Source organism: Mastomys coucha, unplaced genomic scaffold, assembly GCF_008632895.1.
Source record: "Mastomys coucha isolate ucsf_1 unplaced genomic scaffold, UCSF_Mcou_1 pScaffold5, whole genome shotgun sequence".
In the NCBI taxonomy this organism is placed as follows: domain Eukaryota; kingdom Metazoa; phylum Chordata; class Mammalia; order Rodentia; family Muridae; genus Mastomys; species Mastomys coucha.
In genome coordinates, this window is record NW_022196911.1 from 54,235,551 (window position 1) to 54,249,205 (window position 13,655).

The window sequence follows — 13,655 nt, forward strand, 5'->3', positions numbered from 1 at the left end:
CTCTCTCTCGCTCTCTCGCTCTCTCGCTCTCTCACTCTCTTGCTCTCTCACTCTCTCTCGCTCTCGCTCGCTCTCGCTCACTCTCGCTCTCTCTTGCTCTCTCTCGCTCTCACTCTCTCTTGCTCTCTTGCTCTCTCATTCTCTCACTCTCTCACTCTCATTCTCTCTCGCTCTCTCTCTTGCTCTCTCTCGCTCTCTCGCTCTCTCACTCTCTCTTGCTCTCTTGCTCTCTCTTGCTCTCGCTCTCTCTCGCTCTCTCGCTCTCTCACTCTCTTGCTCTCTCACTCTCGCTCGCTCTCGCTCGCTCTCGCTCTCTCTCGCTCTCTCTCGCTCTCACTCTCTCTTGCTCTCTTGCTCTCTCGCTCTCTCATTCTCTCACTCTCTCACTCTCATTCTCTCTCGCTCTCTCTCACTCTCGCTCTCTCTCACTCTCTCTCACTCTCTTGCTCTCTCACTCTCTCGCTCTCTCTCACTCTCTCGTTCTCTCACTCTCTCACTCTCATTCTCTCTCGCGCTCTCTCACTCTCGCTCTCTCTCACTCTCTCTCACTCTCTTGCTCTCTCACTCTCTCGCTCTCTCTCACTCTTGCTCTCTCTCACTCTCTCACTCTCATTCTCTCTCGCTCTCTCTCACTCTCGCTCTCTCTCATTCCTCTTCCTGCTGCCTGTGGATCCTGCTATAGGACTCTTGAGCTCCTTCTCCAGCACTATGTCTGCCTGGATGCTCCCTCCCATGCTTCCTGCCATTGTGACAATGGACTAAACCTCTGAACTATAAGCCAGTCCCAATGAAATGCTTTCCTTTATGGGAGCTGCTGTGGCCATGGTGTCTCTTCACAGCAAGAGAACAATAACTAAGTCAGCTGACATACCCAGAAGCACGGGGGACTCCCGGAACATTACCAGCTTGCAGGCAGGCTTGTGGAAGCAGAGGCCCAAGAAAACACTCACTCCTGCCTGCCAGTTTTCCCTGCCCACCCTCCCCACTCTGTCCAGAACTCACCTTGCACCCTCAAAGAGGCAGAGGTCTGAGCATCAAGAGCATCACATACATAGACACCCTGGTCCCCAGTCTCACAGCGGTAGATAACAAGACTCCTGCAGGTTCCCTGGGCCACTAGGCCTATGGCCTTGCCTGCCCGAAGCTCCACACCATCCTGTAGGGCAGAGAGGACTGGTCGGGACTAGAGAGGCTCAGGAGAAGGGGGTTGCCCCCCTGGATGCCCACAAAGACAAGCAGAGAGGAGGGAGAAATACCTTCAGCCAGCGAACATCCACAGGCCGTGACAACTCACACTCCAGGGTCACCTTCTCTTTCTGAGTGGCCACCACATCCTGCAGTAGTCTGGTGAAGCTCACAGGCAACTCTGAGGCAGGAGGTAGGAAAGGAACAAATGGAGTCAGGAGGCACTTTCTGATCAGGCAGGCTGATGATAAGCCCACAAAGGGGTTTCCACTTCCCTCCTGGTCCCATTGCCTCCCTGGACCGCTTAGGGAAGTGAAATAGGTGTGCCCTGGAGTGCAGCTGCCAGCCTTCTCCTACTCACCAGTGACTATGAGCCGTGCAGACGTGTGCACGCCCTCGGCCCTGAAGGCCACCAACCCGCTGTCCTGTGGCTGCAGCGCTGAAAGTGTGAGGATGTGGACAGGGCCTTGTACAGCCAGGTGGCATTTGGGCCCAGGCTGAAGTCGCAGGCCATCTCGGGTCCAGCTGCCCTCCACCTCAGCATGGGACAATTCCACATCCATCGAGGCTGTGCCCTGCTCCTTAGCCTCCACATCTTGTAAGCCTCGAACCAGCCGGACCTGCCGCACTGTCAGAGGGACTCTAAGTGAGCTAGTGAAGTGAGACCCTCCAGCCAGCCAGGACTCAGATAAAGATGTGAGTTTAGCCCACCATCCTGGAGGCCAAAGAGCAGAAGAAGGGTCCGGGCGGTAGCCCCCAGTGAACACCTTCACCTCGAACAGCTTCAACCTCAGCTGACCCCCAGGGCCTGAACCTCGTCATCCTCCTCCATCCTTTCCTTCCTTGGATCCACCTTCCAGAACCGGGGTGACCGCCTGCCTCTACGAAAGGAAGCCCCTCTCCACCTCGCAGCCAACACAAGGACACACCTCCCACTCCTGAAGGAGCCCCTCCCTCGCTCTTAGACCCCAACCACAGCCTTACTTTCTACGTTGAGCTTGGCCTGAGTCTTGTCATCTGGTGTCTCACAGCCAAAGAAGCCACGGTCAGCAAAGCCCACACTGCGCAGCACCAGACGGTGCCGAGCACCCTCGGCACAGATCTCCACGTTCTCGCTGGGTGTCAGGACGGCAGCATTCCGCGTCCACTTCACCTCCGGCCAGGGCCGAGTCAGCTCCACCTCCAGTGTCACAGAGGTCCTCTCCTCCACCGTCTGTGGCTCAAGCTTCTTTTTGAAGAGGATCGGTGCCTCTGAGACACAGAAGGGCAGAGGTCATCGGGCCTGCCGGAGCCCCACCCCTGCACCCAGCCTGGATCTAGCCCCACCACATGAGCTGGGCTGCTTCAGGCAGAGCCCCAACCGCACACCTTAGATAGGTTCATTTTATGAGGGGAAGAAGCCAAAGCTATTTGTTCTTCAGTCCCCTCCCAAGCCCTGCTGCCTTGCTCCAGTCACCTGTGCTCAACTCCCACTATGGCCAGATACCATCAACAGCCAGCCTTCACCATCTAGGCCACTTCACAACACCTCAGCCACTGTCCCATTGTCTGTCCTTTAACGAGGCCCAAGGACACTGGCTCATGTTAAAATATATGGGGAGGGCAAAGGCTCCAGTGTGGGCCTTTCTGTCCCATCCTTCCCCGTCCCCGGGGAGGTCCACCTCGTCACTCCCCTCACTCAAGAGCCAGCCATGCCTGCTGCATCCTCAAATAAAGTCCTGGCTCTCAAGTAGATCCACACCACTGGCTGCCAGCGTCCCTCCGGCTTGGCCACTGCAGACTCATCCCGAGACCACTTCCTCCAGAAGGAGGTCTCTCTGGGTTGTCCCAGCCTTATCCCCGCCCCTGCCAAATATACCTAAAAGGAAGATACCTAGTCCTCCCTCCAAATCACCTCTGTTGACAGCTGAGGTCAACCAGATCAGCCTGACACAATATGGTGCTCCCTCGTCAGCTCATAAGGAGGGAAGGGCACCTATGGCAAGGAGCCACTGGACATCCTGAAAGTCCGGGCAGCTCCCAGCTTACCTCGGACCCGGAGGGCAGCAGAAGATGAGGCACCCTCAGCCTCCACTGTGACATGACCAGCATCCTCCAGGGTCAGGTTCAAGATCGTCAAGCTGCGACTGGCCCCACTCTGTACCATAACAAACTTCTCGCTAGGCTGCAGCTGTGTGCCATCCTTGTACCACATGACCGCCGCATCGCTGGGGGACACGACACACTGAAAGGTGGCCTCTTGGCCCTCCTCTGCGACCATGGCACTCAATCCAGATGTAAACTTGACCACTCGGGGAACTACAGAAGAAACGTGTGCATGAGAAGCCATCGGAGAGGCTCCACCGAGACCCCCACTAGACTGATACATGGAAGGATGTGTCTCCCCCAGGAAGCCACCTTAGCTCACCCACGGGTACCTTTGACAGTGAGCCGTGCACTGGTGTGGTCATCCCGGCTCTCACACACATACTCCTCTGCATCATCCTCTCGAAGGCCAGACACAGTCAGTGTGCGTCTAGGCCCCTCGGATGTCATCTGGAAGCGTTTGCCCGCCCGCAGCTGTGTGTTCCCACAGCGCCACACAACCTCTGCCTGTTCTGGGCTCAGCTCACAGACTAGCGTCACGGTGCCCCCCAATTCCCCTTCGATGGGCTCCAGGTGTTTGGAGAACTTGGCAGCCACCTCTGAAGGGAGCAGAAGGTGTCAGTCAGTGCCCTATGCAGATGGCCTTGTGTCCTGAGCCCCACTCTGGGCCTGCCTGCTGTGGAACACTGCCTGCTAGTCTTTAGAGCAGATATACGGACCCTGGAGGAGACCCAGACACCTGGCCCCCAGCCTCTGCTTACCTTCTACCTGCACCGGGAAGTCCTGGCCTTCTTTGCCAACACGGCAACTGTAGATGGCACTGTCCAGGACCTGAGCACCTTTCACAGTCAGGGTATGGGTGTCACCCAGACTGGTGGCCTCATGCCGCTTACTGCGGCGGATCTCCACGCCGTCTTTGAGCCAGGTCACAGCAGCCACCGAGGGTGCAGCCATTGTGACAGTCAGGACAAAGGTCTCATGTTCCTTGACAACCAGAGGCTCCCTGCGGCTGGGTCTCTCCGGAATCTGGGACTCAGGCTCTGGTTCTGAAGAGAAGAAGTAGGTAGTGGGCATGAAAGTAAGGACCAAGCCGGGCAGTGGTGGCGCATGCCTTTAATCCCAGCGCTTGGGAGGCAGAGTCAGGGAGATTTCTGAGTTCAAGGCCAACCTGGTCTACAGAGTGAGTTCCAGAACAGCCAGGGCTATACAGAGAAACCCTGTCTGGAAAAAACAAAAACCAACCAACCAACCAAACAAACAAACAAACAAAAGGACCAGCATATGCCACTCTCTGACAGTAGTGAGTGCTGGTCGCTGTCACTCTATTGAGCCAGCAAGAACATGTCTCTCCTAAGGACTATCATCACCAGTCTCATCGTAACCAAGAACCCAGCAGCCCTGCCCTCCAGGGACTTCAATGCACAGCCCAGCATGGCATAGAAGAGGAATAGCTAGCACTCCAGAGCATGATAGACCTGGCCTGAGATTGGAAGTCCATAGAGGCAGCCTGAGAAGATAGAGTGGGGGAAAAGGTAGGATGGGTGTCGCAGGAGACCAAGATGGCTCAGCAGAGCCTCACACAGCAGTCACCCTTAAAAAGACCCCGTGCTTCAGCTGTAGGGGTATGTCAAGGACTGCCGTCAGAGACAAGGACAGCTAGGAGTGCGTGGAAGCAGCCAATTCCTGCCCACCACCATGGCAACATGCTTGATTTCTGTCAGTCTTTTTTTTTTTTCTTTTGGTTTTTCAAGACAGGGTTTCTCTGTGTGGCCCTGGCTGTCCTCGAACTCACTCTGTAGACTAGGCTGGCCTCAAACTCAGAAATCACCTGCCTCTGCCTCCCAAGTGCTGGGATCAAAGGCATGCGTCACCACCGCCTGGCTGATCTCTGTCCGTCTTACAAGGTAGTATCTGTAAGCCTTCCTAGAAGTGGGAACATAGGAGGTGATGGATCCTGAGATGGTTAATTTCAAATGTCTGCCTCCTTGGATTGAGAAACATCTAGAGCATTATGAAGCATTCCTTTTTGAAAAGATTAATTTTATATATGTGTCTTGTGTGTTATTGAGAATATATGTATGTGTGTGCAGTGTCCATAGAAACCAGAAACTCAGAAACATCAGAATTCAGGGAACTGGAGTTACAGGTGAACCATACGGGTGCTGGGAATAAAACCCAGGTCCTCTGCAAGTGCAGCAAGTTTTCTTAACCATCACATCATCTCTCCTGTCCCATGAAGCACGCGCGTGTGTGTGTGTTTGTGTGTGTGTATGTGTTGTGTATGTCTGTGGGGTTAGAAGGTTTGTGTGTGTGTGTGTGTGTGTGTGTGTATGAATGTGTGGTGTGTTATGTGTGTAGTGTGTGTGTGGTGTATTCATATGTGTGTATGTGGTGTAAATGTACATATGTGTGGTGTGTGTGTGTGTGTGTTTGTTGTGTATGTCTGTAAGGTGTGTGGTTTGTGTGTGTGATATATATGTATGTTTATGTGTGTGTGTATGAGTGTGTGGTGTGTTATGTGTGTAGTGTGTGTGGTGTATTCATATGTGTGTATATGTGTGGTGTGAATGTACATATATGCATGATGTGTATGTGTGTGTGTTTTGTGTATGTCTGTGGGATGTGTGTGTGTGTGTATGTGTGTGTATGAGTGTGTGGTGTGTTATGTGTGTAGTGTATTGTGATGTATTCATATGTGTGGGTATGTGTGGTATGAATGTACATATATGTGGTGTGTGTGTGTGTGTGTGTGTGTTGTGTATGTCTGTGGGGTGTGTGGTTTGTGTATGTGGTATATATGTATGTATATATGTGTGTGTATGTGTATGTATGAGTGTGTGGTGTGTTATGTGTGTAGTGTATGTGTGATGTATTCATATGTTTGTGTATGTGTGGTATGAATGTACATATATGTGTGGTGGGGTGTGTGTGTGTGTGTGTGTGTGTGTGTGTGTGTGTGTAGGGGAGAAGGGAGGGAATGGGAGAGGAAGAGAGAGAGTGTTCCCTGAGAGGCTTAGCTAAAGAGAGACCTACCCTGCATGTAGGCTGGGACCCCTCACTCAATGTAAACAGAAAGGGTGTAAGAGAGCATCATCCTTCTTTGCCTGCTTCCTGGCTGTGGATGGGAAGTGACAAGCTGCCTCATGCGTCTGACACCGTAGCTCCCCATCCCATAATGGACTGGATGCCCTCAAAGAATAAACCAGAGGATCCTCTCTTCTTCAAGCATTCATCAGGTAGATGATCACAGTTACCAGGTAACAATTACAATCCAGGTACCACATTCAACAGGGAGTGTAGAGGGGATGGAAGTAGATGTGCTGAGAGAGCAGGTGAGCAGCTGAGAGAGCAGGGGAGGGGAGGCAGGTCATCCTGGCCCAGCAGAAGACCAAAGCAGGCTTCTAAGCATAGGACCAACCTACCGCTGAACTACTAGGACTCCAGGGCCACAATAGGGCCCATGGACCTACAACAGGCTCTGAGCCTCAGGCTAGGAAATTCACAGCCCACAGGGGCAAAGAACTGGGCCTTTCCCCCCAGAACTTGAGGGATAACAGCTCTTGCTGCTGAAGAAGCCAGCCCAACAGAACCAGTGACGAGGAAGGCAGTGGAAGTGGGCAGGGGGAGAAACTGTTGGGAGACATCAGGGAAATGTGGGAAAGAGACTCTGTCCTCAGAGTACAGGAGGCAGTAGAGGAATAAAGGGGACAGAGACTGGGCTGTGAGACCCAGACAAGGAACCCTCATACTTCTGAGTGTTTAGCTGCATCTCTGCCCAGAGCACAATGACACCCACCTGTGATGTCCAGACGGAAGGAGACCTTCTGTCCCCCGGCCTCACAGCTGTACTCCCCAGCATCTGCCTTGCCCGCCTGCTGCACCACCAGCCTCCTGGAGCAGCCCGAGGCCTCCACGCGCACCTTCGAGCTGGAGCTCAGCTTCTTCCCATCCTTGAACCATGTCACCTCAGTCTGGGCCTGGGCCACCTCGCAGCTCAGTGTGGCACTGGCCCCCGCCTCTGCCTTCACCTCGCTGCGTGCCTGCTGCTCCTTGGCAAACATCAGCTTGGTGTCTAGGGACAGGTGGGGACACACAGGAATGAGACAACAACTGTCTAGGTCAGAAAGGCCACATGGTGGGGGAAGATGGGATGTGGTGGCCGTAGGACAGAGCACCCTCCAGGCTCTGCACTTGATGTGCTTAAGAAGTTCCAGCGTCCCTCAGCACAAAGTCACAGTCCATCCACATATCCCACCCCCACTATGGGAGGGTTCTGTTAGAGTTTCTATGAAAGGCAAAGGACACATCTGCCCTACAGCGACAAGGGTGTGTGTCCCCAGGACTGTGCAAGGGACACCCTCAGCAGAGCAGAGAGGTCCTGATGCCCCATACCCTTGCCTGCTCTGAGAATCATGAGCTGCTGTGGCTCTCTGAGGTTCTACCTTGTGTTCCTGCCCCACCAAGGGGAGGACCATTCCCGGCTCTAGCCACCAGTGCTCAATCTTCCGTGATGGTGACATTTACTCTGTGGCTAATAGTGCTTCTCTGCCTCATTCATAGTTTTAGGTGCTCTTTATATATTCACATACCAAGGCTGTGCCTGCAGTGTTCAAAGTGTCCTCCCCACCTGCTATGTGTCAGACAGAAGATACACAAATGTAAAGTTTCATATGAGATGAAAATGTTGACTTCCATTTGTGTTGAGTGGATTTATATCTTATTTAATCTTACTGTGAGATCTCCCCCCCCCCCTCTCTCTCTTTGGTCTTTCGAGGCAGAGTTTCTCTGTGCTGGGGTTAAAGGTATGTGCCACCACCACCCAGTTTATTCTGAGATCTTAAATAATCTATTGTGTCTGCCCAGAGCTAGTTTTTTCCCCACAGTAAAGCCTGATGCAGTCAGGTGATGAGCCTGCTGTTCTTTGGCAAGTACCACTAACATGGAGACAGGAACAAACATTAGGAAGGATCTGATCAGAAACAAAAACATGACAAAAGAGGAAACTCCCCCACATGGGAGCATCTCTCCAGACATAGAGGAAAGGAAGGACCATCTCGGAACACCCTTCCCATTCAATGTCTGGCTCAACACTCAACTAAACATGGGGATGGGAAGGGGAGCGATGTGAAGAGATAATATGTAATGGAAAGATCATAGGGTCGGCCATTGTCAGTCATGGTTCACCATGGACCTAAAGTACAGAGGAGTAAAGAGACCAAACTTAACAGAAGCTCGGAGTCAGTCGTGGACATGAGCTAGTCATCACTTCCACACAAGGCTTAGCATCTTGACACTCACCTGTGAGATCCAGATGGAAGGAGACCTTCTGTCCCCCAGCCTCACAGCTGTACTCCCCAGCATCCGCCTTGCCTGCCTGCTGCACCACCAGCCTCCTAGAGCAGCCTGAGGCCTCCACGCGCACCTTCGAGCTGGAGCTCAGCTTCTTCCCATTCTTGAACCATGTCACCTCAGTCTGGGCCTGGGCCACCTCGCAGCTCAGTGTGGCACTGGTCCCTGCCTCTGCCTTCACCTCGCTGCGTGCCTGCTGCTCCTTGGCAAACACCAACTTGGGCTCTGGGGACAAACAGATGCAGAGTCAGAGACACTATTTAGGTCAAGAAGGCCACGTGGGGAAACAATTTGAATGGTGGGCTGGAGAACAGAACTTCCTACACGCTCTGCACTGGCTGTGCCCAGGAGAAGCCCCAAGGCCTCTCAGTATGAAATCGGATCATCTGGATAGGACACTTACACTGCAGAAGGGCATGTGACAGAGTGTCTGTTGCTAAGCTCCTTGAGGGAGGAACCACAGGGTCATAGCTTATGTGCCTCTGTCCTCAACCCCATGACAACAGAACACTGACATGGAGGAACATCATCACCAGAGCTGAAGGTCCCTGACACCCCATGCATGCCCTTGCCTGCTCTGAGCACTGTATGCTGCTGTATCAGGAAGGAGCTGGGCTGTCTGTCTATAGTAAGACCTTGTTCTGATACCTCTCCAGGAAAGAGGCGGGTTTGGCCGTTAATGCTTGGTCCTCCTGGTGTAACAGTTATGTAGTGACCAACACCATTGTCAGCCATTCTCACCGTCCTTTCCTGCATACCACAGGCTTTCACACTAAGGATCTGGTTACTGAGAACGAGTGTCTTCCTGTCAGCCAGGAGCCTTTGCTTTCCCTTTCAGTGGTATCTTTTGATGACATAAGGCATCTCATAGGCCACACAGACACAATGCTTCAGCAGAAGTAAAAGGGCCATTGCCCTTCATGCCTGGCACATTTATATCCTGTAATTGTATCCCAGAGTCTTGTATATCCCATAGTTCTACTCGGAGCTTGTCACCGTTCACGCTGGAGCCTGCTGCAGCTGGGTACCGCTGTATTTGCGAGGGAGGTAAACATCCATTTTAAATGTACTTCCTGCACTTATGTGTATGGCTATGTGATCTCATCACTATTGCCTAACAGCACTCCTGGTCAGAGCCATGGGCAAAACACATAAGGGAAGGGTGGGAGCCTGGCTATCCTCGGGTCTGCTGTCAGGTTCCCTGTTCCATTTCTGGAGCAGTTACCCACACCTATATTGACATTCGGCTGTCTCCAGGATGGCAGCATCTGAACAACCCTGGATGTCTAGTAGATGAAATAGTCTTTCTTCATGACTCCTTTGACTCCACTTGGGCCTTGAAATCAACTTGTCAATTTTCACACCACCAAGAGATCTTCACTTTGACAAGAACAAATACCTCTCGTGGTCTGGAGAGCTGGCTCGGGCGTTAGGAGCACTGGCTGCTCTTTCAGAGGATCCAAGTTCAATTCCCAACACCCAACTGGCAGCTAATAACTATATGTAACTCCAGATCCAGAGAATACACCTCCCTCTTCTGGCTTCATCAGGCATTGAACACATGTGGTACACAAGGCATTCATTCGTTCAGGCAAAACACCCATACACAAAAAATAAAAATAAATCTTTTAGGGGCTGGAGAGATGGCTCAGTGGTTAAGAGCACTGACTGCTCTTCCAGAGGTCATGAGTTCAAATCCCAGCAACCACATGATGGCTCACAACCATCTATAATGAGATCTGACACCCTCTTCTGGTGTGTCGGAAAACAGCAACAGTGTACTTAGATATAATAATAAAATAAATCTTTAAAAAAAATACATCTTTTAAAAAAGAAAAGAATAAACGTAACTAGGTTATCACACCACTGCTCTGCTCCTATTTCTCCCTAGAAGAAGTTCCCCTCAAAGGACTAAAAATGCCTCAGTAGACACTGAACCAGAACCCTGACGCACGGTTTCTGCAGTTCTGAGCTATCCTTTGCCACTGGGCCACCCAATCGCCTGTGACATATTCCTTTAAGATAAAGGGTTTTGGGGGGGTTTGTTTTGTTTTGTTTTGTTTTGTTTTTCGAGACAGGATTTCTCTGTGTAGCCATGGCCGTCCTGGAACTCACTCTGTAGACCAGGCTGGCCTCGAACTCAGAGATCCATCTGCCTCCGTCTCCCAAGTGCTGGGATTAAAGGCGTGCACCACCACTACCCAGCTAAAGTATTTCTTAATTTGTGCTCTTCTTTGGTACTTCACGTTGGATATGCATTGCTACAATAAGGCCCTTAGAAATCTTCACTGGAGAGAAATCTTACAGGGCTGCAGCTCTCATGGTGTCTGCTCCTCTGAGCAGCACCCTTCAGGAGATTTAGAGTCTCTTTTATTCCTGTTTTAACAGGGTTTGCCTTTGAGGACTGCTAGGTCAGGCTCTATCACAGAGCCAAACCTCCATCAAAAGAATGTTTTATGTGAGTACACACTAAACTTTGACTTCGCTACATGATGTAAAATTTTATCAAACATTTGGTTCTGCATTTATTAAGTGCACAAGATTTTTTTCTTTTTTTTCAAATGTCATATTAATTCTCACATTCTAATGTTAAACCAAACCTTGCTTTCCTGGATTAGGACTCTCATCCCTGCAGAGTAAGCTCTTAACAGAACGCTCTGTTTGCTTTGCTAAAACTGTGTCTGCATGCTGTCTTCAGTATGCCTAAGAGAAGGTTGGTCTCAATTTTTAACAATATCCTTTTAGTATCAACACTGTATTATCAACATAGAGTAAGTCAAGAGTATCCATTGCCTTTCTGTTCTCTGAAAGAATCACTGTGACCACACTAGAATATTTTGTACAATTTACTCATAGTTCACTGAACTTGACTGTATCCTATGCCTTTTTTTAAGGTTTAATTTCTTTAAAAAGTTATAGAAGTGGGCTGGAGAGATGGCTCAGCGGTTAAGAGCACTGACTGCTCTTCCAGAGGTCCTGAGTTCCAGAGGTCCTGAGCCACAAGGTGGCTCACAGCCATCTGTAATGGGATCTGATGCCCTCCTCTGATGTGTCTGAAGACAGCTACAGTGTACTCACATACTTAAAATAAATAATAAATAATTTTTAAAGTTAAATAATAAATAATTTTCTAAAAGTTATGGGAACGCACTGGGTTAGAGGACTCCCCTAGATAAACCTCAGTGCTCCTACATTAAGATGGGAGAAAGAGACAGGAGAATCCCAAGAGGCTTGTGGGTCGGTTAGCCTTGCCTACATGGTAAGTGAACTACAAAAAAAAAAATCTGCCTCGAAGAAGACCTAAACCTGAGGTTGTCCTCTGATCTCTATACCTACACTATGGCACATGTACACCCACACTCACACATGAACATGTGTACACACATATGCCATATATACACACAACACAACATATAACATACTAAAATCATAATAAATATAAAATAAAAGGTTACAGGACTGGTTGAATTCCAAGGACTTTTTTCTATAAGATTTATAGTCATTTTTCAGGAATTGGTCAATTTAGTGGCATTCTTGAAACTTACCTACAATACATTGATATCATAGTCCTTTCAAATCATTTGTCAAAAGGCCTCTCTGTGGGTCTTTCATTTGGCCCTTTTATACAGTTGCAAACTCACCTCAGAGGATGAGGAACCACAGCCCAGCCTGCAGTAGTTACAGTCTCTGAACTTTGAATGGAGAGCAGGGTGAGCTCACAGACCGTGCAGCAGCCGGACGGGGAATGACATGCTACTGAACTGACACAAAGACACTGTGGCTATAGTTTGCTTTGCCAACAGGGCTGCTCTGTAGCATGCCATCCCTCAGCTTGTAGACATGGCGCAAGCCTCACAGCTATTTGAGTTATTTTTCAAATCTAAATGTACTCCTTAAAATCTTAAGAAGTATCAAAAAGAATGTTCTGACTAAGGAAAATAAAAAAGATAAGCTTCAAAGAGAGACCTCCACAGCTCACAGACATGTGTCGCTAGACCATAGCCATTATGTTCTTGGTTCCTCTACCCAGACACTGCCACACACCTGCGGACAGCTCCACAGAGGGTAACACCTCCCAAGCCCTGGCAGGCTCACCACAGGGGATGAGAGGGGAAACATGAAGAGACGATATATAACAGACAAAGCCAAAAAGAAGGAACACAAGGTCAGTCATAGGAATGAGCCCGTCATTGAACCCCTACAAAGCCAACATAGTGCCTTAATACCGACCTGCCACGTCCAGACGGAAGGAGACCTTCTGTCCCCCGGCCTCGCAGCTGTACTCCCCAGAGTCCGCCTTGCCCGCCTGCTGCACCACCAGCCTCCTGGAGCAGCCCGAGGCCTCCATGCGCACCTTTGAGCTGGAGCTCAGCTTCTTCCCGTCCTTGAACCATGCCACCTCGGTCTGGGCCTGGGCCACCTCGCAGCTCAGTGTGGCACTGGCCCCTGCCTCTGCCTTCACCTCGCTGCGTGCCTGCTGCTCCTTGGCAAACACCAGTTTGGGCTCTGGGGACAGATGGAGATTACAGGGTTAGAGACACTACCTAGCTCAGGAAGATAACATAAGGAGGGACAATCTGAATGGGGCAGCTGGAGAGCAAGCCACAGTCCAGACACTACCCTCACTGTGCCCAAAGCCTAAGCACCTCTCAGTATAAAAGCGCAGCTCACGCTCATTGCTGTGGCAGAGGGATTCCATGACATGAGTCTGTACAAAGCTCCTGCAAAAAGGGGTTGTAGGTCAGAATACACATACGCTGGCCCTAAGTGACAATGGAGGAGCACCCCCCCCCCCAGGGCTTGCAGGGCCTTGCTTCCTTTGAGTATCTTCTGCTGCTATGGTGAAGAAGTGGCCTGGGCCATCAATAAAGATAGAATCAAAATAAATCTTAACATCTGGTAGATGAAATGTTCTTATATTCTTTCTTCAGAAGGTTTTGGCTCACACATTCAAAAGATCATCTCTTAGGCAGTTATCAGCAATGGACCATGCCTAGCTCACAACACCATTGCCACTGCTCTCCTTATCTCCCTGA

At 50.6% G+C, this 13,655-nt stretch overlaps 1 protein-coding gene across 19 annotated transcripts in view; it reads right to left on the reverse strand.

Moving 5' to 3' along the window:
- The window catches only part of Obscn (obscurin, cytoskeletal calmodulin and titin-interacting RhoGEF), a 147,538-nt gene that overhangs the window by 84,842 nt on the left and 49,041 nt on the right, over positions 1–13,655 (reverse strand). For all 19 annotated transcript variants that reach the window (XM_031354168.1, XM_031354166.1, XM_031354173.1 and 16 more), the window contains 10 exons: positions 12,850–13,125; positions 8,569–8,844; positions 7,067–7,342; positions 4,032–4,316; positions 3,603–3,869; positions 3,214–3,483; positions 2,170–2,436; positions 1,547–1,813; positions 1,257–1,366; positions 1,003–1,156 (listed from right to left, as the gene is read on the reverse strand). In XM_031354168.1, coding sequence (XP_031210028.1) covers positions 1,003–1,156; positions 1,257–1,366; positions 1,547–1,813; positions 2,170–2,436; positions 3,214–3,483; positions 3,603–3,869; positions 4,032–4,316; positions 7,067–7,342; positions 8,569–8,844; positions 12,850–13,125 — 2,448 coding nt within the window. The remainder of the gene's footprint in view (positions 1–1,002; positions 1,157–1,256; positions 1,367–1,546; positions 1,814–2,169; positions 2,437–3,213; positions 3,484–3,602; positions 3,870–4,031; positions 4,317–7,066; positions 7,343–8,568; positions 8,845–12,849; positions 13,126–13,655) is intronic.